The sequence below is a fragment of the Camellia sinensis genome, chromosome 6 (genome assembly GCF_055761805.1).
Source record: "Camellia sinensis isolate YWXY chromosome 6, ASM5576180v1, whole genome shotgun sequence".
Classification (NCBI taxonomy): Eukaryota; Viridiplantae; Streptophyta; class Magnoliopsida; order Ericales; family Theaceae; genus Camellia; species Camellia sinensis.
The window spans coordinates 116,372,269-116,400,055 of NC_138966.1; the positions used below are offsets into that span (position 1 = coordinate 116,372,269).

At 36.7% G+C, this 27,787-nt stretch overlaps 1 protein-coding gene across 6 annotated transcripts; it reads right to left on the reverse strand.

Annotated features, from left to right (window-relative positions):
* Positions 1-2,686: 2,686 nt before the first annotated feature.
* Positions 2,687-25,792, reverse strand: LOC114285554 (2-oxoisovalerate dehydrogenase subunit alpha 2, mitochondrial). Of its 6 annotated transcripts, none has more exons than XM_082874587.1 (10): positions 25,206-25,635; positions 21,719-21,807; positions 7,910-8,047; positions 7,108-7,290; positions 6,373-6,530; positions 6,169-6,268; positions 5,839-5,950; positions 4,669-4,808; positions 3,035-3,220; positions 2,687-2,934 (listed from the first exon to the last, which is right to left on the reverse strand). In XM_082874587.1, exons 3-10 carry the CDS (start codon positions 8,003-8,005, stop codon positions 2,767-2,769), a joined length of 1,143 nt encoding a protein of 380 aa, XP_082730713.1. In that variant the 5' UTR covers positions 8,006-8,047; positions 21,719-21,807; positions 25,206-25,635; the 3' UTR covers positions 2,687-2,766. The 6 variants fall into 6 exon arrangements, with proteins under 6 accessions (XP_082730713.1, XP_082730714.1, XP_028084392.1 ...); XM_082874588.1 differs by having other exon boundaries at positions 7,910-8,050; XM_028228591.2 differs by lacking the exon at positions 21,719-21,807 and having other exon boundaries at positions 7,910-8,050; positions 25,206-25,792.
* Positions 25,793-27,787: the final 1,995 nt, after the last annotated feature.

Genomic DNA, 27,787 nt, shown 5'->3' on the forward strand with positions numbered 1-27,787 from the left:
GACAATTCGTGCCGACCAAAGATGATTTGTGCCTATGTTTTGAATGTACTCATCCTCTTTATAATGTTATCAAAGCTTGTGGTTAATATACATCATTATTATCCGGACTATTAATTTACTAGAATTGAGTATTTAAATTACGCCATATGCGATTAGTAATGAATTCGAGATCTTAAGACTTTTTCCCAATTTAGAACAACTCTTTTGATTTGTACTTAATTTAATTTAAATTTAAATTCTCATTATAATAAAAAGCAATCATCCTCTCCTCTTCAAATTAAATTAGAAATTACCAATTGAATTGATACAACTTAGTCTAAAGTCCTCGTAGTATAATATCTAGACAATCCACTATTTTACTAAATTAATGTTTTGTTTAATTCTATATTTTTTATTGAAAAATGATCGATCATATATCCCAAAATAACTAATAACTTCTCGTTGAATGGATTTCTTTCATCAAATGATGCATGTGGGGCAAGTCATTCCTATCCGGGACGAAAGCAATTTTGGCTCATATATATCTATAGTTGGGATATGTGAACAATCACTTGCCTCTTTATAGGATATCTTAGCTTGTAGCTCTCTTCTTGTAGGCTAGGTAGTTGGGGTTTAACAAAATTACAAAACCTTTCCCGGGAGGTTTCTCATAATATAATAACCTTTTTAAAGATCAACTGATACCATCATACCACATTAGATTAACGTTATTATTACCAAGGAAAAATCTAATTTGTAAAAGGTATATGTACAAACTATTTTTACTTAATATTAGAAAACCTACTTCACTTTCTCACTACTACAGTTTATTTTATGTTGTAATTGTATATGGAAATTTGGGATTTCATGGTTTGAGATCTAGCTTTGGTCACATCAAAGTTCCTTATTGCGTAGAAGAGGATTGCTCTCGGGAAAAAATGTAGGTTGTTTGGTGGACAAAATGGTTGTTTACATAAGGGAGAAAAGAACCAATAATTGTGTATTGAAAATGTTGAATATATCGAATTGTATGGAAAAAAAAAAAGAAAAAAAAAATCTAGAATGAAATGGTAATGATATTTTTGCAATTATAAAATACAGTAATATACTTTTTGACTTTTAACAAATTTCTAAATCTCCTAGAGTTCCAAAGTAAATGCGAACTCATTGTCATTTCAAAACCTCATGAAAGGTCTTTGTAATTTCATTAGTCAAATGTGATTAAGCTAAGGGAATTAAAATCTAAAGAAATCATAAAATGACAAAATAAAAAACCTCATGGCCAAGCTTTGTTTCAACCCATAAGTTGATTTGAGTACAATTGATGACCCATGTTCGACCCCCAAAATTTATATAATTTTATATTAATTTTTCTAACATTTAAATAATTTTATCTTGTTCCCTCAAGCTTCACAAAATATTAATCATTCCCATACAATTTTAAATATTCACAAAATAAATTAGCATTTTAACCCTTTCAAAATCTGTATAATCATAAATTGTCCTTCCAAAATTTATATAATTCTAATTTGTTCCCTTTGTAAATTTATTAGATCCTTCACTGCCTGCGATTATAACACATCATACAATCAAGATACATGATAAGGAGAGAGGGGGTTGGCTTCTCTCTCAAACAAGTTGCATAATAGGCAAAGTTTCCACACGAATAAAAAAGCTAGTATTATTTACTTGAGGGACAAGCAGGCTGATAAATTGGCTTATGTACTCAACTTCAACTAAATTATAGGTGAATTTACATGCTGTTTCATACCATAGCATTGTTTTCTTTTTTTTTGCTCAACTGCCCCTCCAAATTACATGCATATCTTTCATCCCAGTCTGTTTAATTGTAGCTTAAGCATTTAATTTGACAAAAAGAGAGAGACAGAGATTTAAGCCAACCAATTAGCCCTAACCTAGTTGGTTACCATGACTCTCTTAAGGGCTTAGTCTCAAGGGGGAGGTAATAAGATCAACTCTCTCACTCTAAGAGAGAATTGAACTAGGAAGGCAAACACTTGATGCTTTGTAAGGGTGCAAAGACTAACTCCTGTCGACACTAAACTAATAATTAACAATTGACTTTTGCCGATTAAAAAAATAAGAGATAAGAGATTTAAGTTAAGAAATGCAAATGCATGTTCAGAAGGGTAAAATATACCTTTCAGCCTGTCCAATCTGCGAAATCACTTTTGCATGCTGTTTGGAAAATGTTCTTAAAATTGTCACTTTTCTGGTTTAAATTCATCCAAACCCATCAATTTTTTTTAGATTCTTCAACAAAAAATAAAAAATAAGTAAGTCAATCCCAAATGGTATGACGAAAAGACAAAAAGCACAACTAGCAATGTAAATGGTTCAGACTTATTTAAATGAAGTATATATAACAACTAAAAAAAAGGTTAACTAGCTATCAACTCTTATATTAATATTTAAATTCTATTTAAGCTCATGCATACTAAATATTATAAAAATACATATATTTTCATGAACGTATTTGTATCTTATCTTTTTTAATTCTTTCATGCCCATATTGTAACCATATTTGTATCCTTCTGTATAGGTTCTCCATAGTGTGTGGATGTGAGTGCCCCAAATAATCATGTGACACTGATATACCTCTTTGTGGTACTCTCCTTTTCTTTTTCCACATTCCTGGGGAAAATGCTAAAGGTGAGTAAACAGTGATTTGATGAACATTGTTGAATGAGACAGAACGGCATATGGTCTTATGTATGCAATTTATCACAAATGTTATAAATGACAGGGTCAAATATAAGTATACTCTCAAACAGGAACATCAGAGGGGTAATCTTGAGGGTATCTTTTAACAGTTTCTCTAAGTAATTCTTCTTGTTCACGTAGGTTTGAGGGCAAATTTTCATAGACATCTGCAAACAAGTCTGAAATTGGAGGTTTCTCTGTTTTCTCTGCCACTTGAATCGCATCCATTAGCTGCAACAAAACACCCATTCGCCAAAAGAAAATTTCCAACAGTGATTCAGCTTTGAAATTAGATATAACAGAAGTTATGTGAAAGTGTCTCGAAGTTTACCTGCTGCCTCACGTTGGCACGAAGCTTGGATTCGTCATCATCACTCCACCAGCCATTTCTATTGACCCATTTTCTAAATCTAGCAATAGGATTCCGAGCTGTTTTCCAGTGTTCAATCTCATCTGCTGGACGATACTTTGTGGAATCATCAGATGTAGAATGGTGTCCAACTCGATATGTAATCGCCTAACAGTTAAAATAACCATGGAAAAGTATCATGATTTTGTTTGAATGAGTTCAATGTATCGCTTCCATAGATGCCAGAAAGAGTGTGCGGCCAGGGTCACCAACATTTCCATATTTTTACAGCTCATTTGATTGAGGGAAGCACACTTGAATCTCACTCCAAAGACATACATATATCTCAAAGAGACCGAATAAAACGCAATGAAAATGCACAGAAAGAAGACACGATTAGATTCGTACCCATTTGTGAATAATTGCAAATTTGCAACCATTCAAATGGGTGCAACCTCGATTGAAGGGTTGTGCCTTTTCTATTGAAAATCATTTAGGTTGATCATCCCCTTAGGACTTGGATCCTCTATTGTACCAAATCTTGTAATGACCTTCTTGTGGTTAAATGACAGATCAATGAAGACATGATTCAACAGTTCAGATCAATTTTAAAACAATGAACCCAAAACAACATAGCTTTTTGGGTGAATTCAAACAAAGAAAAAGAAAATTTGAAACAGCATAGGTATGCCATATTTCTTCCTCTCCCACTTCCATCATGCAGTGTGATCCACATCCACCAGCGAAGGCCGACGTCCTTCCCTCCCTCTACCTCCCTCCACCGTCACCAGCCAAAGCCCCCCATCCCCCTACCTCCCATCACAACCACCTACCCACTCATCCTCCCATCATCTGTTGGTGGTTCAGAGGCCTGATGCTCCATTGTGAGCAAAAATGTAATCAATTCTTGACACCTAAAGTTTTTATTTTTGAGACTTCAGAAAATAAAAACCTCTTAGGTGTCGATTTTCCTCATTCTTTTAGTGTGTCTTCTTTTTATTTTTTTATTTTTTGGTGGGCTGCTCTGGTGAAAGGGAGAGGAAAAATAGAAGCAACAAGAACCATAAGTGTTGTGTGATGGTAGCTGTGTGTAGTGTGGTCGTGCGGACAGAACAGAAGTGATTATTTTCGTAGCCTTATTTTTCCCTGAGACTAAGGTTATCCCAATTGAAGAGATGGGTGGACTAGGGGTTAGCAAGCACTGGTACTGGAAAAGGTCTGTTCAACCTGAGCTTATTATTTTTTTATTTATTTAAGAAAATAAATTCACCCACAAAACAACAAAGTTTGTGTTTCTTGTTTTAAAATAGATCCGAGCCATTGAATTATGTCTTCACTTGATGTGTCATGTTGCAGTTTTGACCACAGCAAGCTCATTGCAAGGCGTAGTACAAAAGAGGATCCAAATCCATTTCCCAAGCATCCTCACTATCTCAAATGAGAAGTAACCACCATGTTCAATGTGATCATAGGGACCAACAATTATAATTGTGTGCTGAAATTCATTCAAGTCTCTCCATGTCATGTTGTGGCAGTTAAAGGAACAAAAAGAACTGGAAAAAGGAGATGCAGAATGTGACCGAAGTATGATAAAGGAAGCTTAATTGCATTTGCACCTCAAGTAAGATTGGCTTCTGTTCATTAATAGACATTTCACGTGCTGCACGAGTCGCACAATAGACAGCAAGAGCATCATTTCCATCAACCCGAATACTTGGGATTCCATAAGCTTGACCTTTTACAACCACCCCATCACCTGCCAATAAGAAACAAAAAAGATGTGAACTTATATGGATCACATTGTCTGAAGAAGGCTATATGGATGATAGCATTATCTGAAGAAGGCTTGGTTTACATTTTGTACCCCTTTACTGGTTGTTGAGTTCCCATTCACATTTTGCAAATAACTGTGTTGAGGCATGACAACCATTTCTCTCTCACACACACGTGCTGACTATGAAGCACAGATACTATCTGATCTGATGTGTAACGTGCACACTGTAATTAGGCATGACAATTTTATGTGTTAATGCGGGCCCTAATTTATTTTCGATTTACTGGTTAATTAGGATCTTATTCTTAGTGATATTTAGTTCCTTATTCTTTTATCGATTAAGTTTCCAAATAACATAAAGATTTAATTTCCTATTATGAATTAGGGTTTCTAACTTGTAAATATTAGGTCATTGTGTTGTAAAAGTTAGTTTGAAATAATATTGAGTTTTTAAGGCTGTGATCATTGTGTTAGGCTGTGATCCTTTTCTTCTTTTCACTTCTCTTCCCTTACAGTGTTCTACATCACTATCAGTCGTGTCAAACACTGACACACTAGGATACATATCAGACACGTCACGTGGTTTATGATTGAAAAAATAGTATATTCTATATCGAGTAAAGTTTAAGTTACATTTGGTTGTTTTTTCATATTAAATTAGTGCTAATTTTTCATTATTTTTAAATTATTTGTGGATGTAATATTCATATACATAGCAAATAAAAATATAATTTTTTGCTGTATCTCCACTGTGTCCCTATTTTGATTTTTTGAAAATTGCCGTGTACGGTGTTGGTGTCTGTGTCCCTGCTTCTTAGCATGTTGATGTGCACTGTGAGCACACTGCACAGCTGCACAACGGAAATTCCATTATTTTTTTCTTGCATGAACTGGTAGTGGTGTTTCTGCCACTTACACAAAGGGAACACAATCTATACAAAAACAGGATTCCAAAGGTAATGCAGCCTTTAACATAAAAGAGAGAGATAACAGGGTTGATTAAAAGAAATACTTCGAAACTGCTCTGATATAGGGGTGCTGATGGCCCATCCATTGTTGCGGCAAATGAAAATGACTGGGGCTTCCGTAACTGCTGCAAAATTTAAACCAGCATGGAAATCTCCCTAAAAACATTCAGGCACATATTAGAAAACAACAAACAACCAAGCTCTTGGTTTCCAGATGAAATGGTTAAACACAAAGAAGAGAGAGAATGAATGAGAGATAGAGACTAGGACATTGTTCAGCATTTTTTAAATAGTTTTCTTTCAATGAACTCAAAAATTGTACAGTTATATTAATTCATAGAAGCCAAGAAATACTTCCAGAATCATATTATTACCTCACTGCTGCCACCATCCCCAAAATAAGTGACGGCACATGCATTCTTTCTATCCATTTTGAGAGAATAAGCAGCACCCACGGCTTGAGGAAGCTGAGTACTAAGGAACACAAATAAAAACAAGTACTTTCAGAATGGTTGATCTTGATCGATGCTACAATAATTCTATAGGAACATAACGTGCCAAAGGTGCTTAGATCTTACGCGATAGGTGATGAAACATTGAAGTAATTGAGCACACTGGATCCATAATGAATTGGCATTTGCCTTCCTTTCCCATAATCAGCCTTGTTCCCAAAACATTGGTTGGCAAATTCTTGCAAGGTGAAACCACGCCACAACAGAACACCATGTTCCCTGTACTGCATTGCATTATACATGCCCATTTACATCATTCTCTATCGTGGTCTTCCTAATATATCCAACCAATTATTGAAAACCTATCCATCACATGGAGGGGTCTAAAAGAAAATATGAAAAACTGAAATCAAAATAATTGGATGGTCTTCAAAGCTAACACATTTCTGGGGTTTGGGTTGGAGTTTTATCTTCTATGGATATGAACTTGGCTTCAAATCATTCTATTTATGAGAGTTGAAGATGAATGACTGAAGCATTGAAATTAAGATCAAGCCGCATAAGCTGACAAAGAACAGAAATACATATGGTTAGACATTTTGAAAACATAGGTAGTGGAGAAATGGAACTACAGTAGCAAGTCAGCAACCTGAAGGTGGTAAAATGAGGAAAGGAATTTGTGAGCAATATATACAACAGTGTTGTTGTTCATGGTATGTATGACTCTATATCATATGGCTCCTAACAGATTGAAATCTGTTGCTGATATTGCATAGTATATTGTGATACTAATTAATTGGTTGAGAAGAAAGAAATAAGTAACCTTTGAAAATTGATCTCTAATTCATCCTAGTTTCTTACCTGAGGCAAGACAATATCGTCTTGGGTGAGTGCAGCAGCCGATGCAATGTTGATAGCCTCTTCTCCATATGAGGTGAGATAGAAGGAAATTCTTCCTTGCCTTTGTGCTTCATAGAAGATGTTGTCCATAGTTTGAAGGGTAACCATACTACTATACATCTTCAATGCATCATCCTTGCTCACCTAATGAATGTGATAGCTGACAAATTAGCAAAAGACAATGTGTTTGCATGCAATCTAAATAATCAAATTAACCAAAGCTGAATTGTATAATTCTAAAATTTTCAGCCCTTAAAGTTGCATTTGGATCTTGAATTTGTAGAGGGATTTATGGAGGGAAAGGGAAGGGATTTGTTTGGGGGGGGGGGGGGGGGAAGAGCTTAAATCACTTTTTCCCTTCCCGAAAATGTTTGGGACCCCCTTTTGGGAGACCCCACCACCCCCACAGTAATGTGGACCAATGGTGTGTTTGTATTTTTTTTTTTTTTTCTTTCTCTTTCTGACTTGTACCAATCACAAGTGAGTAGGGGTTGTGGGGGTGATGTTTTGTAGGGGTCTGAATCTTTGTTATTTCTCTTCCCTTTCCTTTTCCCACCACAAATCCAAAATCCAAAAGCACCCCAAAGAGAAACTTAGAAAATATTGCGAACTTGGTTTATAGACTGGGTTTCATCAGGTTTTAAGTTATTTCAGGAAAGTAAAATGTACACAATGGCTAGAAAATCATGAAAAATACAACATTTATTGTGCATAGTTCTAACAATATGGAGTTGGTTAACTAGATCTGAATGGATATATATACCTGTCGAAAGCCGCTGTTCATTATGGGATGGCCATTGTCATCAAGAACTCGATAACAAGGTATCCTCTTCATTGGAAACTCAGAATTAAAATTCATTGCTGAAGTAAATCTTATTCTTCCACCAGGAAAGTCCTGCCCCTGCTGCATCAAGTGTAATCAAAATGAATGAAAGGTAAAATAAATGAAGACTCTTTTTACCTTTTATTTTATTTTTTATTTTTTATTTTTTTTAATTTGAACAAAGACTCTTTTTAACTAGTTCTATAGAAACCTAAAATCCTACTTCCATATCAAAAGTGATAAACTAGATACACAAAAATATTTACACAAAAAGGAACTTTAAAAAATAAGATTTAGAAAGCTCATGCCATCATACAATTTCAAGAAAAACCCAGTGTGGAAATTAACTGCTATTAAGGAATTAGCTAATTTCGGTGCTTTTCCTGATTGGATCAATGTTAGTTTTAACATCGATTTACAAAAAGGGTTTATAGATTCTTAATTCATAGAAATAAGTAAATAATATTCCATGGCATCAATAGGAATAGAAACTCTGTTTCATATCGAATTCTGGGTCTGCAGATAGAGCTATATACATTCCTAAATTCATGTTAGTATTAAGTAGAACTCTCATCATCATCATGGCACACATGAATTTAAACAAACAATTAATATGCAACTACTTTCTTCACCATTCTATCAACATTTCCCAAAAAAAATCACCTGAATGTTTTCATTTGGGTGATCGTTATGAATCGAATAAAGCTCTTGTTCTTGAACTTTCGTTGATTCAAACCGATGAATAGAGAAAATGGAAGGAGAAACACAAGCGATTGGAGGTAGAGTTGTAGAAAGTGAATTGCGAAGGTGTTGTTTATTGACAAGTTTCATCAAACCCATCTTTCTGCTCCAGCGATGGCCAAACATTCTTGGAATGGTGTACAAAATAAATATATATATATATATATATATATGTATATATATAGGTTATATTGTTATTTATATATTAATAATTGCATGAGGATGATGAAGAATAATGCTAAGAAGAAGAAGAAGAAAAGCGATAAGGGGCAGTGACTGTGGTGCATTTATTTGAGGTGTATTATGGTCTTATTTTTATGATCCAAACCGTCCATTTTGTAGGATTTGTTGAGTACTTCATACTTACTAAAAATCATATTAATTGGATATCAACAACTATATGATCGATAACCAAAAAAATAAATAATAAGTTTTATTTTGAGAAATAACATAAATAATATGCAATTCGATCATATAGTTGTTGATATCCGATTAATATGATTTTTGGTAGACATGAAGTACTCAACAAATCCTACAAAATGAACGGTTTGGATCATAAAAATAAGGTCATAATATACCTCAAATGGATGCACCACAGTCACTGCTGTGCCTCACGCATTAACCTAGCGCATAGCAAACAATAAAAACTACCAGATAAGGTGTCAAATCAATAAAAAAAACAAATTTATATACCAAACCAACCCCGTGGACTCATTGGATTGGGGAGTGGGTTCGTTTTATTGATTTTTTTATTTTTTTTATTATTTTAATTTAGAGTTAAAAAGTTTAATTTGGGAAGATTTTTTATTTTTTTGTCTTTTTTGTGAAAAAAAAATGTAATAATTATGAGTTAAATGTCATATTTTATTTTATTGGGACTAAAAAATTTATTTTATTTTTTGTAATTATTTTAATCCTAAATTCACTTCCCAAACTATCCCTCACTCGGTGGTTGTAAGAGATTATTTAAATATATATATATATATATTTTTTTTTAATTTTTATAAAAAGTTATGTAAAAAAATAAAGAAATAATATAATCTTAAAAAAATAAAAAGATAAATAAATGTACTTTTGTATTTCTAACCAAACAACCCCTTGATGTAAAAAAGATTATTAGCTAATGATTAAACAAGATATAAGAAAAAATTTGTTTTAAATATTTTTATTGATGGTTAAAACTTAAAAAATAAGTCTAACCTTCAGACTTTAATAGGAATGTTTTTAAAAAAATGATATATGTGTATATATATATTTTTATAGTTGTAACAGTTTTGTAAATAGGATATATGATGGTTTAAAAGGGGGAAGAAAAAAAAAAACTTTTTTCTAAAATTAAAATAAAAACGGGAGGGTGTGGGGTTGATATCAAAAAATATATATAGGTTTTGTATTGTCTCCACCTTTTTTATTTTGTAAAAAATATTAACTCATAGAATTTACACTTAAGTCTAAAATCACAAATCTAAAAAAAAAATGACTATAATAATAAATTATATAATCAACGGGGCTAGTTTGATTGAATCCAGATCACCCGTCGCCTTCCCCTGTCGCCTTCCCCTGTCGCCCCCAAAACGACGTCGTTTTGGGGGCGAATTTTCAAAAAAAAAAAACGCAGAGAAGAGACGCAGAGAAGAGGGAGGAAGGAGAGGAAGAGGGAGAGGGAGGAAGGAGGGAGGAGGGAGGAGGAGGAGGAGGAGGAGGCTGCCGCCGTCGTCCCTCGCCGCCGTCGCAGCCGCCGTCGCAGCCGTTGCAGCAACTCCACCTCGTCGCAGCACCTACGACCGCCGTCGAGCTCCGCCTCCGACCCGTCTCCACCTCCTCCTCCTCCTCCCCTGTATTTATGGCCCCCTCCAGTCCGGCCGGCCCTCCTCCTCCTCCCTCCTCCCTCCCTCTTCCTCTCCTTCCTCCCTCTTCTGCGTTTTTTTTTTTTTGAAAATTCGCCCCCAAAACGACGTCGTTTTGGGGGCGACAAGGGAAGGCGACAGGGGAAGGCGACCGAAGATCCGGATTCTAGTTTGATTGGCTAAAACTCCTACATCTCACTAGGAAGTCACTAGTTTAAATCTCTAGGCGCTTTGGCAAGTTTATAAAAAGCCAATTTTTTAAATTTTTTAACTTTTTTTACTATTTCATGTGAGAGATGATATAATTCAAAATTGATTAAAAGCTGGCTTTTAGCTTTTTATGCATGTTACCAAAACAGTCCACAAATAAACCAAAAAAGCCACACAAAAAATCAACGTTTTGCCAACTTTCCAAAACACCACTAATTAAGATTTTTTTTCTCGCTTTGAGATTGTCTTTATAAAATTAATACAATAAACCCCTCCAAAAGAAGATTTTGAATGTGCAAGGGGTACAACAATGACCGTTGTGCGTCTAATATGGGCATGTTTTCAGTTCAATTTTGATATTGGAATCGTTGTACGTCTTTTATGGAGCACGTTTTCGGTTCATTTTGATAATTAAAATTGTTAATTTTGTAAAAAAATATGCTCGTCAAATTTAAATTAATCGAACATTGATGACTCTTTTCAAATTACATTTGTAAATAAAAAATAAATAGTAATATAAATATAATTCGATAAAAGAGTTACAAATATATGATAAAATTAATTTTTTTATAAATATATTTTGATATGGGTAAGCCCATAAAGATTATAACCCACCATTTAGAGCCCAATACATAACTCACATACTAAAGCCTAGCATGGCTGAAGCCCCACGTATCAACGAGAACCAATGACATCAAGACACATGACAAGAGAAGGGCAAGCCACATAAGTAGACAAAGATCTGCAAAGTTATTGCCACTGCACATTGCCATTAATGAAGTCTCTTACAGCATTTATTGCGATAACCCCCTCCGTCGGGACAAAACGGCGTCACCATGAACAGGGTACGGTAGAGCATAGACTTTCGGCCAAGGTGACAAGTCGGAAGGGACAACGAAATGATTACCAGAGGATATAAGCAGACGTCGAAGACGGGAAGAAGGTTAAGCTTTCCATCTCTAATTCATCTCTACATTCTACTTCTTTCTTTAACTTGCTCGTCGGAGGGTTCGCTGGGGGACTCCCCGTTTCCCGTTGAACTCTTGTGCAGGTCTTCTGGTCGGCTTGGTCATTCGGACATAGGCTTGAGGAGCGTGGATCAGTCTGACCCGTTCCACCTGGTTTAAACGGTGTCATCAGTTGGCGCCGTCTGTGGGAACTCTCTTACTCCGCGCGCCAGTTGCACTCATTGTCGCCGAAGGCCCTTTTCCAGTAACCTTTCCTACCACCTGCAAAGGTGGATGGTCACAACTAGATCCATGGCTTCCCACCCCAATGTTCCCGATCACCAAGCTAACCCTTCCAATCCAAACAACCCACCACAGTACTTTACCGAGCTCACCACTAGCATTAACTGCCTAGCCGAGCAGAACCAAGCTTTGATTTATACCCTACTCCAAAGAAACCTTCCCATGCCCCCTCCACCACCTCTAGATATTCCATCCAACCAAGAACGAGCACCGAGCCATACTATCCAGCAGCCCTATCCACCCAACTTGGAGGGCTTGCGACCCCCTCCCCCAGATATAAATCCACCACCCCGGGCCCCGCATCTGTCGGCCCCGGCACCAACCCCTGAAGGAGAGGCCAGCAGCGTCCAGCCCCCGTTGCCTTCCTGTGGTGACAACATTCCTCTTTGGGATGCAAAACTCCATGCCATGAACCTCCAGCTCTAAGGAGTCATGCAGAACATACAACATAAACCTTTTACCACAGCCAACTCCCCGTTCGTTGCCTCCATCAGGGATAAACCTCTGCCTCCCAAGTTCAAGATGCCCACAATCGACTCTTTCGACGGTACATCAGACCTAGTCGCTCATCTGGAGACCTACAGAACCCTCATGATCCTCCATGCACTCCCCGATGAAATCATGTGACGGGCTTTCCCTGTAACACTCAAGGGGTCGGCTCGACTCTGGTTTAGTCAACTGCCAGCAGACTCTATTTCCACTTTCCAGCACCTTAGTGATTCCTTTCCCAGCCATTTCATTGGAGCCCAATGCCAGAGGCGTCCGGCAACCCAACTCCTCAACATTCGTCAGACTGAGGGGAGTCACTGCGCAACTTTGTCACCCGCTTCAACACGGAAGCCCTGCAGGTGGCAGAAAACGAAGACAAGGTCATCCTCACAGCGTTCATGGCCGGCCTACGATCATCTGATTTCCTTTTCTCCCTCTCTAAAAACCCTCCGACCTCCATAGCAACCCTACTTTCCAAAGCCCAAAAATACATAAACGCCGAAAACTTCCTAGCCGCTCGCCAAGACCCTACAGCCAAAAACCCGACCCCCAGGGAGAAGAGAAAGGACTCAAAAACAAGAAACACCCAATACAATAACCAAACACCTCAGTATACCGACCGACCCCCTGAGTCGACCGGTCGGCACTAACCCGACCGCCCGGCCGGTTCGAACAGTACACACCCCTCAATTTCCCATGGAACAAGTCCTCAATTAGATCCAACGAAACTACCCCCTAAAATGGCCCCAACCATCACGGTCTCCTTCCAATCGGCGAGACTAGTCCAAATACTGTCGTTTTCACCAGGACCACGACCATAATACTGAGGAGTGTGTTAACCTCAAAGATCAGGTCGAGGGCTTGATACGTCAGGGACGTCTCAGTCGATTCACAAAAACCCGTCCTCAACAAAGGCAAAGAACTGAACCCATCAGAAACAATCGCCGGCACACCCTTCCCCGGCAACCAGTACAACCTAACCAAGGCCATGATCGTCCTCCACAGCAACCTCGAGCACAAGGTAACCCCGCCCTCCCTGTCAGAGAAATCAGAGTCATTGCAGGCGGACTTGTTTGTGGAGGACCATCTCGCTCAACTTAGCGGGCAGAACTCAAAAAAATAAGATAGGGTTCAGACAAAGAAGTTGCCACATTGGACCGCCATTCCAAACAGCCCAAACAATGGATGAAGCCCGTCACCTTTATGGAAGCCGACTGCACAGGCATCCGTTACCCCTATGACGACCGCCTCGTCATTTCTGCTCTCCTCTCCAATTACAAAGTCAGATGGGTTCTTGTTGACAACGGTAGCTCTTCAAACATCATTTTCCTAAATGCCTTCCGCCAGCTCACGATCGGGGATGAAAGTCTATCTCCTCTCCAAATCCCATTAGTCAGTTTTACTAGAGACCGGGTGACCTCCATCGGCTCCATCGATCTTCCTATCATAATCGGAGAATACCCACGGCAGACCACCAAGTTGCTTACCTTCCTGGTCATCGACTATCCCTCCGCCTACAACATCATCCTCAGCCGCACCGCCCTAAATGCTTTCCAAGCTATCACATCCACTTTCTATCTTGCCGTCAAGTTCCCCACCGATCTTGAGGTCGGCATGGTCAGGGGAGAGCAGACTGTGGCCAGGGAATGTTATGTTGCCTCACTTAAAGAGGTCCAGCTCAAGGAGGCCATGATCATTGAAGGACTTGACGTTAGAGATGAGGACGAGCTGGTTAGGGGGGAACCAGTGGAAGAGCTTCTCGAGGTCCTCATCGATCCCACCAACCCAGCAAAAACTGCCAAGATCGACAGCCAACTATCCGCCCAGGCCAAAGCCGACCTTACCGCCCTCCTAATTGAGCACAAAGATGTATTTTCCTGGACCCACTCCGATATGCCGGGTATTGACCCCTCCTTCATCACCCATCATCTCAGCATTGAACCCCATTTCCGACCTTTCCGCCAGAAGCAGCGCATCTTTCATCTAGAGCGCAATACTCTTATCACTGCGGAAATAGATAAACTCCTCGAGGCACAATTCATCAAAAACGTGGACTACCCTAGATGGTTGTCAAACATGGTCTTGGTCCGTAAGAACAACGATAAATGGTGACTCTATGTCAACTATTCCGACCTCAACCAAGCTTGCCCCAAGGACATCTATTCCCTTCCGCGCATAGATCTGTTTATTGACGCCACGGCCGGTCATCAAATGCTTAGCTTCATGGATGCCTTCTCTGGGTACAACCAAATTCTGATGCACTCGTCTGACCGGGAACACACCTCTTTCATCACCGACCGGGGAGCCTACCATTATCGTGTGATGCCGTTTGGGTTGAAAAATGTCGGAGCCACTTATCAACGGTTGGTCAATGCCGTCTTTCATCATCAGATAGGCCGGAACATTGAAGTTTATGTCAACGACATGTTAGTCAAGAGCAAGCTCTCCACTGATCATCTGGCCGACCTACGAGAGACCGTCGGCACCCTACGAAAATATCAAATGAAGCTCAATCTGAAGAAATGCGCCTTCGGCGTAGGATCTGGAAAGTTCTTGGGTTTCATGGTCAGTCAGCGGGGCATCGAAGCTAACCCCGAAAAGATCAAGGCCTTAATTGAAATGCAGTGACTCAGAGCGGTTAAGGAGGCTCAGAGGCTTACTGGCCGAGTTGTCGCCCTCAACTGTTTCATTTCCCGTGCAATAGACAAGTGCCTCTCCTTCTTCAAAGTTTTTCGACAAACTTTTAAGTGGACGACAGAATTAGAAGAGGCTTTTCAGCAGTTGAAACAGTGCATGGCCAACCCCTCCTACTTTCTCAGGCAATCACGGACGAACCCCTCTTCCTCTATTTAGCCGTGTTAAATACCGCAGTCAGTGCAGTACTCATCAAGGAAGACAGCTCTGTCCAACGACCGGTCTACTACATCAGTCGGGCTCCTAAGGAAGCGGAACAAAACTACCCGTTATTAGAAAAAATGTCCATGTCCTTGGCCTTGGTCACCGCCTCCAGACAACTCCGTTCTTACTTCCAAGCCCATTCCCTAGTGGTCCTCACTGACCAACCATTGAAGAAGATAATGCAATAACCAGAACTTTCCGACAGACTTGTGCAATGGTCGGTCGAGCTCAGCCAATTTGACATCTCGTACCGGCCTCGAACGGTGATTAAAGGGCAGGCTGTTGCCGATTTCATCTTGGAATTCACTAATCCCACTCCAACCACAGCTCCTCCGCCCCTGCCACACCCTATCAAGCCAGAAGACCCCACTCTTGGACCCTCAACGTTGACGAATCATTCTGCAAAGAAGGCAGTAGGGCTGGTCTTATCCTCACTGCCCCAGAGTGGGGTTATTTCAAATGTGCTCTCCGCTTCTTTTTCGACGCAAGTAGTAATGAGGCTGAATATGAGGCATGATTGCAGGTCTTCGCCTCGCCAGAGACATTGGTGTCAGCCATATCCAAGTGTTCAGCGATTCCCAACTCATTGTCGGTCAAATCACGGGAGAATTCGATGCCAAGGAAGACACAATACGGGCTTATAAGGATATTGCACTCCCTCTTGCTCGCCTCTTCAATAATTTCCACATCAAGCATATCCCTTGGACGGAAAACTCCAAGGTAAATGAAATGGCACAGTTGGCGTCGGCAGACCAGTCAGACCTCAGCCACAGTGTCCGCCTCGAGTACCTGGCCCACCCTGCCATTTCCCAAAACCAGCAGCAAGTCTACTTCCTCCAAAACAAACCTATTCCTTGGGTGGCCAACATCTCTCTATTTCTAACAACGGGGGAACTGTCAGCCGACAAACAACAGGCCGCCAAAGTCAGGGCCCGGTCGTCCAACTACATTATTGTCAGCGGCCTCTTGTGCAAACGTGGTTTTTCACGCGCCATACCTCAGATGCCTTAATCCTGCTCAAGCAACCTACGTGATGAGGGAAATCCATGAGGGTATCTGTGGTAATCATTCGGGTGCCCGGTCCCTAGCCCACAAAATACTTCGTACTGGTTATTTCTGGCCTACTCTCAATCAAGGTGCGACTAACTTCGTGCTCAAATGTGATAAGTGCCTATGTTTTGCCAACATCCCATATGCTCCTCCTACAGAATTAATCACACTTTGCAGTCCCTACCCATTCGCCAAATGGGGATCGACCTAGTTGGCCCATTGTCCACTGCCCGAGGCCAAACCAAATTCGCAATTGTCGCCATTGATTACTTCACTAAATAGGTGGAGGCAGAACCCTTTGCCACAATTACTAAGCGGAACACAACTAGATTCATCTGGCAGTCGATCGTATGCAGATTTGGCATCCCTCAAGCCATCGTCTCCGACAACGACAAACAATTCGACAATGCCAAGTTCAGGAAATTCTGTGCAGAACTTCAAATCCAGCCATGTTTCTCTTTCCCAGGTCATCCCCAAGCCAATGACCAAGTTGAGGTCACCAACCATTCTCTTCTGAAGATCATCAAAACTAAACTGGAAGCTGCTAAGGAACTCTCGGCTGAGGAATTACCGAATGTACTCTGGGCTTACCGCACTACCGTTTGAACTCCTTCTGTGGAGACCCCCTTTCGCTTAACATACAGCGCTGAGGCGGTCATTCCAGTGGAAATTGGTCTGCCTACTCCAAGGGTTCTACATCCGAAACCAAAACTAACCGAAGAGCTGCATCGGGTAGACCTAGACCTAATCGAATAGCTCCGAGAAACCACTGCTGTCAGACAGGCCTCATACCAACAGAAAATGAGAACACAATACAACCGCAAAGTCCGACCGAGGGAGTTCGCCGTGGGGGACCTCGTTTTGCACGAAGTAACTCTTGCCACCAAAAATCCGGCTGAGGGCAAACTGGCAGCCAAGTGGAGAGGACCTTACGTTGTTAAAGTCAGACCTTATCCAGGCACTTACCGACTTCAGGACGTGGAAGGTCGAGACCTCCCCCATCCGTGGAACGCCGAACACTTAAAGCGTTATTTTCAATAAATCCCTTTTTTTGTATTAACCAGTTATTGTATTTTCTTTTTGGCAATCTACACACTTGAATGTTCTTATTCTTCTCTCACATGATGCAAATTTCTGATCAAATGGGCTGCACTTTACATGACAACAATTTTATATCTCAATCATCTGTGTGGTATCTCAATAATGTCTTGATTGCAGCACTCAGCTACAAGCCTCAGCCAAACTGAGCATGAAGAGCTCAGCCAGACTGAGTTACTCAAGGCCTCAGCCAGACTGAGTTACTTAAAGCTTCAGCCAGGCTGAGCATGAAGAGCTCAGCCAGACTGGGTTGCTTGAAGACTCAACCAGACTGCGTTAATCATGGCTCAACCCAAACTGAGCACGAATGAAGAGATCGACCAAGGCCACTATTACGACTTCATGATCGTGGCATAGTTGTCATACTTAGTCAAATTCTAGTTCAACATTTTCCAAGTCAGACTGGCTCCTTGCTAGGTCGTGATTCAAAACTTCACGTTTTTAACATTCTCACATTTTGAACTTCACTCTGCATTGAATTTCTCTTACATTTTAACCTGCACTCTGCGTTGAGGTTTTCTTACATTTTAAACTTCACTCTGCGTTTAGGTTTTCTTACATTTTAAACTTCACAATAATTTATACACAAGCCCTATGTAAGTCACCACTTTCATTCTTTGCAGATCCTCAAACAATAAAGACAATATCATAAAAACACAAACACAACTCATAATTTTATTCATTCACAAACTTATACATAAGTTTATTACAGAAATTCCAAAAACAAAAAACAAAACAACCAAAACTCTGAGTACAAATTTTGTTCACACCAATCATTCCTCTTCACTTGAGACGAGGTCTTCTTCTTCAACACCCTCATCTAAGGGGGTCTGGGCCACGTCGTCTTCGTCAATCTTTACACTGCTGAAGTCCAAGTCTAGGAACAACTCTTCTGCTTTGCGTTTAAACATCTTCCAGCCGCTGTCCTAGAACTCAGCCATCTCGTGTTTATAGAAGTTTGACCGCTGGAAGCTTTGGATCACTTCTTCTTCACTCCTACTCCTAGCGGTCGCCCCCGACGGGCCAGCCCCCCCAAACCCTTCTCTCGCCAAGTTGTTGGCGATCGCGGCATCGACAGCCATCTGAAAGTCAGCAGACCCCTTGAACTGCTCTACTGCTACGACGCATAAGTCGGGGTATGCTGCCCTTTCAGAGGTTGCCTTGGCCTTTTCTTCCTCCAACTCCTTCTCCAACCCCGCCTTCTTTGCCGCTGCCCTGGCGCGCTCGTCTGCCAAATCCTTCTCCAACCCCGCAATCTTCAGATCTGCTTCTTCCTTTTCTTTGATCGACTGGGCGTGCAGATCCTCGTTACAAGTCATCGCCTCATCCCACCGTTCATTGGCGACGGTGTAGGCTTTCTGGGCCTCTTCCAACTTCTTCTGCTCGCCAACCAGTTGGAACTCGAGCGACACCACCTTGCGGTGTTCGTCCTCCAGCTTCAACTTGGCCGCGAGCAGCTCAGCATGGGCACGATCGGCAACATTGCTCTGCACCATCACCAACACCCCCATCTTCTTCACCTTCTAAGCCTCTTCCAACCCCCTGGCACACGCACTTCGCGCAGTCTTCTCCAGCCTGACTCGCTCCCTCCCCCTCTCTACGCTCCGTGCGATATTGTTCCGCCAAATCCACCGCATCGTCATCCCCCAATGGATCAACCCTCGCGGTTGTTGCTTCATCTTGGGTCATCCCTCTTGTGTGTCTGCGAATAGCTTCAGATGCTGGTGCGAGATAGTCCACAAAATGTTGCAAAGGGGTATCACTCGACACAAAGGACTTTACACTTGGAATATTTTGGTTGTTTTTAAAGAGATATGTAAAACGGATAATACCAAAAGCCCAAGGCTTGCCTATATTCCAAGGGTCACAATTAATTTTCGCCAGTTTAAAAATTTTCAACAATCTGCCAAAACTTTCTTTTCAACACCCTATAATGATCTATCGTTTCACTTCTTGCCCAACGCCTAAACCTTCCCTACTACAAGATTTTGCCACGTGTACGACCACGATTCACTGCCCCCTTCCTCTACCCTGTCTTTTCCACTTCAAATCACCACGTGCCCTGCTGTCTCTTGAGCCCCACGCACTACCACTCCCCTTCGCGGTCGGTCCTCCTCATAGTCGGCCACCCCACTCGGCCACCCTTCGCGGTCGACCCTCCTCATGGTCGGTCCCTCCACTCGGCCACCCTTCGCGGTCGGCCCTCTTTATGGTCGGTCACTCCTCTCGATCGGCCTTCACTCTGCCGGTCTCTCACAACCCTCGTTTTCTTCATTATTTCCTTTGTTGGACTAAAACTGTACTTGGGATTGGGGGACTACTGACATGGGTAAGCCCATAAAGATTATAGCCCACCATTTAGGGCCTAATACATAACTCAAATACTAAAGCCTAGTATGGCTGAAGCCCCACGTAGCAACGAGAACCAATGACATCAAGACACATGGCAAGAGAAGGACAAGCCACATAAGGAGACAAAGATCTGCAAAGTTATTGCCACTGCACATCGCCATTAATGAAGCCCCTTACAGCATTTATTGCGATAACCCCCCTCCGTTGGGACAGAACGGCTTCACCATGAACAGGCTAAGCTAGAGCATAGACTTTCGGCCAAGGGGACAGGTCGAAAGGGACAACGAAATGATTACCAGAGGATATAAGCAGACGTCGAAGACGAGAAGAAGGTTAAGCATTCCATCTTTAATTCATCTCTACATTCTACTTCTCTCTCTAACTTGCTTGTTGGAGGGTTCCTTGGGAGACTCCCCGTTCCCCGTTGAACTCTTGTGTAGGTCTTCTGGTGGGCTTGGTCATTCGAACACAGGCTTGAGGAGCGTGGATTAGTCCGACCCGTTCCACTTGGTTCAAACAGTGTCATCATATTTTATTTGATATTTTTTATAAAAAAAAATAAATGATTCAAACTTAAAAATATGATTCTAAACAAACCCCGCAAATGCATAACATTCACTACTGCAAACCCAACACTCCCCCCACCCCCCTCAAATGTTACTCTTAAAAAAACACAATTCTTACAATTTTCACTCACTTATGATTGGTTCAAGAAGGAAAAAAAAAATACATGATTAGTTCACATCATTTTGGGAGTTCCCAACTTTGGGGTCCCAAGCATTTTTGAAATTATTTAGAAAATAATTTGTTAGTGCAAATTTTAATATTAAAAAGTATCTTGAGAATTTTTAATTTTAAAGTCATAAATTAATAAGTTTGTCATATCATTCCATGTTCTGTGTATTGTTGGTAAGGTCTAGTTTGTCTCGGGTTTGAGGTTAAGATTGGACCGTCTAGTTTAACTTATGAGTTCATTTTTGAGTTCCGTTTCAATAATTTAAATCATTTAATTTGCAAAACTCGTCAAGTACTATATTCTTGTAAAAAATCACGTTGATCGGATATCGATAGCTATTTGATTAGATCAAATTTGTATAAAAAAATAAATGGTAAAAAAATAAATGATTGACAGAAATCTGATCCATAGCTATCGATATCTGATCAACGTAATTTTTTACAAGAATATAGTACTTGACAACTTCTACATATTAAACATTCGAATTATCGAAATGGAACTAAAAAATAAGTCCATTAGCCAAACTAACTGGTCCAATTTTAATCTCAAAACTGAGAGAAACTGGACCCTATTGGCAAATCATTAATCTATCACTGGTTAGCATTATTATCATTATTTTAAGCATGACATAGAGATACTGCTATAAAAAAATCGGAGTCCACATATGATGCTTATTCTTGTTTGAGTGGTGATTCATCCCACTAATTTTTGGACCACTAATAGCTCTAATGAGCTTAAAAAAAAAAAAAAAAAAAACTCAAGCCAAAACCTCACATCACTTTGGTGGGGGCCACTGTACCACATCATTAGTGATGCTCTAGAGCTCCCAATTTAGTACTCTAAAACATTATTCTTCTTGTTTTTGTTATGCTCTAGTTTTTTTAATGGTAATTTACTAATTTGACTAATGGTTGCTAGGTTTTATTTTATTTTATTTTTTCAAATTCACGTCTGTACAAGTCAATGATTTGTATAGCATACCAAAAAAGAAAAAATTAATAAAATATAAAAAAAAATTACTTAAAAAAAAAAATATATATATATATATATATAAACATGAAAGAGTGCAAGCCCATACCTTTTCACTTGCACTCTGCTACCAATTTTACTTACATCCCCACACCTCTGTAATTTTTTTCTCTTTATCACTCCGTCAAGTAATTCTCCCTAAAATCAAGTGAGTAAAAAGTGATTTCTAAACTTTTAATTTATTTTAAGTCAATAATCTCTCTACTTTTCTATACATTAAAAAAAAAAACAAATAAAAAGTCAATCTTTAACATACTTTTCAAAACAAACAGTTATAAATCATAGGAGTAGTATTTTGTTTATTTTTTTCCCTTTTATTTACTTTTTTCTATTTTATTTTATTTGATAGTCAATACTTGCTAGCATGCCACAAAAATACTCCTTCGTCTCAAAATATTAGTCCTTTATTTCATTTTTTATTATATTAAAATATTAATTTATTTTTAAAAATCAAGGAATAAAATAATATGAATTTATTATTTTGCCATTCTTTCAAATTCATTCATAATACAAAAAGTATAATTATGACAATTAATTTTTCTAAAAGTAAATTATCAAAGGATAATTTTAAAAAATTACTAATATTTTTAAAATATAATAATTATACTATTAACAAAATTAAATTTCTCAATAGAGATTATTATTTTGGAAAATAACGGAGTAGTAAAAACGAAATGGGGATACTGTTGTACCTCAAGGCACAGCAGTTACTACTGTCTCCTTGTGGGAGATTGTCTCGAGTTTTTTCGATGATTTGAATTGTTCATATTAGTGCTGTTTGGTGTAGCTGTTAAAACAGATTATAGATTATAGCTTAACAGATTATAGATTATGACTTTAATCAGAAGCTGTTAATCTGTTTGGTATAGCTGTTGGATTATAAATTTAAGTTGTTGAGTAATATTTGTTAAATAAGCTGTGAAGTAGTTTTTTTAATTAATTTTTATTTTTTATTATTCGCTATTTGTCTACATTTTTCATAAAAAAATAATAATAATATTTTATAGTCCATTTGGGTCTTTTTCTATTTTTAAAAAAATAAAAAATAAAAAAAATTAAGAGTATAACTGTAAATTAACATGTTCATAGCAGAAGCCGATAATCAGAAACAAGGGGTGAGCAACTTCTCAGAATCAGCTTTTTTTTACTTAAAATAAATTGTTAGAATCAGAAGTTGTTTGAAATAAGTTTAATCAAATAGTCTAAAATCACTTTTTAAAAGCCAGAAGCCATAAGTTGGCTCAAAAAAGCCCCACCAAACACCTCTATTACAAGGCTCGTCAAGTAGATCATCCATTCAAAAAATCAATTTTATTAGATATTTGTAGCCTTATAACCAAAGCACATTTATTTTTATAAAAATTAATAGTTAACATAACTTTCATAAATTTTTAAAAATAATTAAAATATGACCATAAAATTATTAATATCGAATTAACTTAATTTTTTATATAAATAATATTATTGACAAATTTTACAATATAACGGTTTACATCATCGAAAAACAATCATAACAATCTCCACAAGGGAGCATGAGTAACTGTTATGGCACGGCAGCACCCATTTCCAGCAAAAACAGTCCCATCAAAGCGTCAATTGTAAGTAATCATGGTACTGTCTGAAAGTATAGAAAAATTATTCCATGTGATGTGGTATGGCCACAAATCAATGCATGATTTAGATTGATTTATGATAATACTACGTGTTTTATTGTTCTGTAATTACTTAATAAGAAATCGTGAGTTTTATCAACTTCACGAATCACAAATATCTTTAGGTGATGTTTGATTCGTAATATTAATAGTAAAAGTATTAATAATTCTATTAAATTAATGTAGTATTCATTATCCAATTAGATTAGTAAGATAAATTATTCCCTTATTCATTGTTTGATTTGCTTTGAATAAGAAAATATATGAATGCAAAATAATAACTATATTTATCTTCTTTTTCAATCTTACTCTCTATCAATATTTTTTTTTCATAATCTTTCCTTTGTTAAAATTTCTTCATAAACGTGATTTTGAAAAAAATTATAAATAAATAAATAAAAGTAAAATAAAAATACAAAATACAAAGCCATGTTTGGTTTGTTTTTTAATTTTTTTTAAAAAAATATAAAATAATTTAATAAAATAAATATCAAAAATATTTTTAAATTTTTAAAAATAATTTTTAGCCTTCTAAAATATAAAATTATATAAAAATAATAAGTGTTTTAATTTTTAATCAAGGATAAAAGAGTCTTTTTATTTTATTTCCCAACTCTAGATATATAATCCCACCCCTACCCATTACTAATAATCCTACAAATTTTTTAAATTAATTTATTTATTGGATTAATAATCCTGCAATAAAATTTCAAAATAAACGTGATATATTGTGATATATTAAAATTTCTTCATAAACGTGATATATTGTAATATATTAGTTATACTATTTATGATAATTAAACCCATAAATAACATAATTTACATATGATACACACCATAATATAATTATTATAATTATCATAATAGTTATTTTAACAAAAAAAATTCAAGCCTAGTTATATTTAAAAAGTCTTGACAGACTCGTTAAATAATTTGTATATATAAATAAGTAAAATAAAAAGTAACATGGAGTGCATATATAAAAAAAAAAGAAATGAGAAAATATTAAATCAATGGTTTTTTTTTTAAAATAATTATAAATCAATGATGAATTTTATAAATATTAATAATTAAAATTATATTTCTTTTAAAAATAATTTTTTTTTAAAAATTGAACTGAAATGTTATTTTCTTAAAAGAAATTAAACAAACTAAAAAATTATTTATTTTTCAATATTTTTAACTTGTGAAACTAAAGAATATGGTTAAAATTGCTCTTCGGTGATTAAAAGACTAGGATTGACTTACTTCATGTGTGTTATCTTCTCATTTGTGGGAGACAATATCCGAAACACCCCTTAGATAAAAGACAAAAAGAAAAAAAAGGGAGGTATATAAATTTTGGATAAATTACCAACACAGCTTTGAGATTTACTTAAATTATAAATTACTTCATGTGATTCTAGAAATTACATTATGTCCCTTAAGGTTTTTAATTTCATAACAAATAAGTCCTTTTATTAATTAATCATCAAATTAATTAACAGTTTTTAATAATGTTAAAATTTTATTTCAGTTAATAATTCAGATAATTTTATTATTGTATAGATAAACAGTTAGAAATTTTATTTTTTCAATTAATTCTATTAAATAAAAAATTTTAATAAAGAAATATTTATAATTTTTTAAATTACAAAGAATAATTTATATTTTAAATAAACTTCAAGAATGTATTTGTAATTTACTCGTAAATTTTTTTATTTTGGCTAAAGGTTCATACTGGACATAATTAGTACAGTCAGAAGAAACAAGACAATAATTGAATTCAGCTTTATTGTTGATCCACTTCTATTATTTAATTAGCTCAAAAAAGCCTCAACATAAAAATAATAATAAATTAAAAAAAATTGTGTGTTTTGAAGAGAACAATGTCTTAAGAAGTACCTGATTCTGGTGATCACCATTAATATCTTGCCGCAAATCTTCTTCCCTGCCAGTTTTGATGGATTTGAAACGCCGGGAGCCGAAAAGGGCTTTTGATTCACAGAAAAATGGAGTTGAGTCTCTACAATTCTCACCAATTGAGTTTGTTGGTGAATAGATATTGGTATGAAAGCTATGGCCTAGATTTTCCCAGAAACTTATCCTTTTCTTCAGGTAATGATGAGAAATGGTGGTTGATCTTTTGAACCAGATTGCCATCAAAGTACAAATTTAGACCATATAAATTATGGGTTTGGAAGGTGAAAAAGAGGTGGAAGACGAAAAATATATATACACGACAGAGGGGTATAGCATGGATTTGCATATATGAACCCTGAAAAATTGGAAGCCTAGGGAGGAGTTCAAGTTTCACTCATCCGATGATTTTCCTATCAGCCAAACGGGGTGATGTGGGTGGGAATATATGGTGTAGTGTTTTTTTAGTGTTATTGATGGCACTAGTGTGACGACGCTACACGCATCTTGACCCTTGATTTTTGTAGGATCGACACTGGACTTACATGGGTCCTATAAAAATCAAAAATCTTAGAAAAGTGGGTTGATGTTTTTGATTTTTTAGTTATTTTAATTTGGGATTAAAAAGTCTCATTTTTTAATATTTTTGATTTTTTATAAAAAAAGAATGTAATTATTATGAACTGGATGTGACATTTTATCTTATTAGACTAAAAAATCTATTTTATTTTTTATAATTAAAATATCCTCAAACCCAACCCAACCCAACCCAACCCAACCCAAGTTGCCAAACGAAGGCTTGATGTGTTTGTAGTATTATCTTGTAAGACCCACATAAATTTCACAAAATTAAAAGTGAAATGTGTTTGTGCCATTGACACAAGTAGTATGAAATAATTTTTAAAGTATAAATGTGTTTGGTGTAATTTATTATAAATTAAAAATTGATAATAAAATATTAAAAGTCAAAACACTTCTCCCATTAACTTCTAGATAATCAATTTTTTTAGTTTATTGAAGTTATTTCTACTCAAAAATTATATGAAAAAACTTTATCAAACAATGTGATACAGATTCTTAAAATAAGTTATAATCAACCCAATTAAATTATAACAAACGGCCCCTAATTGAGGTTTTGGTTGAATGTTGGCTAATCTCGGCGTCATCATGATATATCATTGTGTTTCATGACTGGTCAACAAGGGTCAACTTGCCATTATCAAAGGGTACTTTGGTAATTTACGGTGGTGGGTTGTGGATGCTCTTGCAAAATTAAGAAATAGTCGGAAAATCCAAATATATATATATACAAATAATATTGAGAAAATTAATGAAAAGTTCATCCTAAAAAGTGTAAAAGGTGTTAGATTTTATTTAGTGGTAAGAATATGTCAACAAATTTGGTTAGTGTCAAAATCATTGAAAAATTGGCTCAAAAAGTTGTTATCATTGGCGGTGACAGGTGGCGGCAAGTGATGGTGGTGATAAAATAAAAAAATATGTGATATTCAATGAAAGGCAAATTATACTTATTGGTGGACTTGTATCACTTTGATTTTTATCTTTTCAATTGTGACACATTTTATCTTGAATTTTGAATCTTGTTCTAAATAAAGATAATTAAAAATATCATTGCTTAATTTTAAGGGTAAATCCGTCAATTTAATAAAATATAAATTATTTGACAAAATTAAATGTCAAAAAAATATTTTTGAATTTTTTAAAATTATTTCTAACAACCAAAGATAAAATGTAAAATTTATAAATCTTTTACAAATTTATTTATTTTATCAAATTAATTTTTATTATGTATTTAGAGCATGTTTGATTGAGTGGATTAGAGCATGGGATTGAGATTATTAATCCGTGGGCCCAATTATCCTATGTTTGTTTTAACATTTTGATTTAGGATTATTAATCTAATGGATAATTAATCCAACAAATTTGTAGGATTATTAGTAATGGGGTAGGGGTGGGATTATTAATCCAATGGATATTAATCCAATTGGATAGTGAATACCACACTAATTTAATAGGATTATTAATACTTCACTATTAATCTTGTGAATCAAACATGACCTTAGATGACAATCATGTAATGGGTGATTGCTTTTATTTTCATTAAATTAGAATCTATTTTTCCAAAAGTCAAATATGGCGACACTTTGATATCAATATTAAACCAATCTATTAAATCAAAAAATTCAAAACTAAAAACATTTCATATATTAAATACATTGATTACACATTAAAAGCCTAACAACCACCCAATACATAATCATCATCCAAACACATAATAAAAATTAATTTGGTAAATAAATAAATACATAAATGCGTAAAAAATTTATTAATTTTACATAATTTTATCTTTGGTGGGTAGAAATAATTTTTAAAATTCAAAAATATTTTTTTGACATTTATTTGTCAAATTAATTTATATTTTATCAAATTGATGACTTTGCTCTTGAAATTGAGTAATAATATCTTCAATTGCCCTTATTTGAAATAAAATTCAAAATTCATGGTCAAATATGTCACAATTGAAAAGTCAAGGACTAAATTGATAC

Bases quoted from the DNA above. Each gene is read 5' to 3' on its own strand.
- LOC114285554 (XM_028228591.2), bottom strand. From the start codon at position 25,463: ATGGCAATCTGGTTCAAAAGATCAACCACCATTTCTCATCATTACCTG. The intron at 6,531-7,107 runs GTAAGAAACTAG...AATGCAATGCAG, and splicing joins ACGATATTGTCTTGCCTCAG to TACAGGGAACATGGTGTTCT. The intron at 5,951-6,168 runs GTAATAATATGA...GAATGTTTTTAG, and splicing joins GGGATGGTGGCAGCAGTGAG to GGAGATTTCCATGCTGGTTT.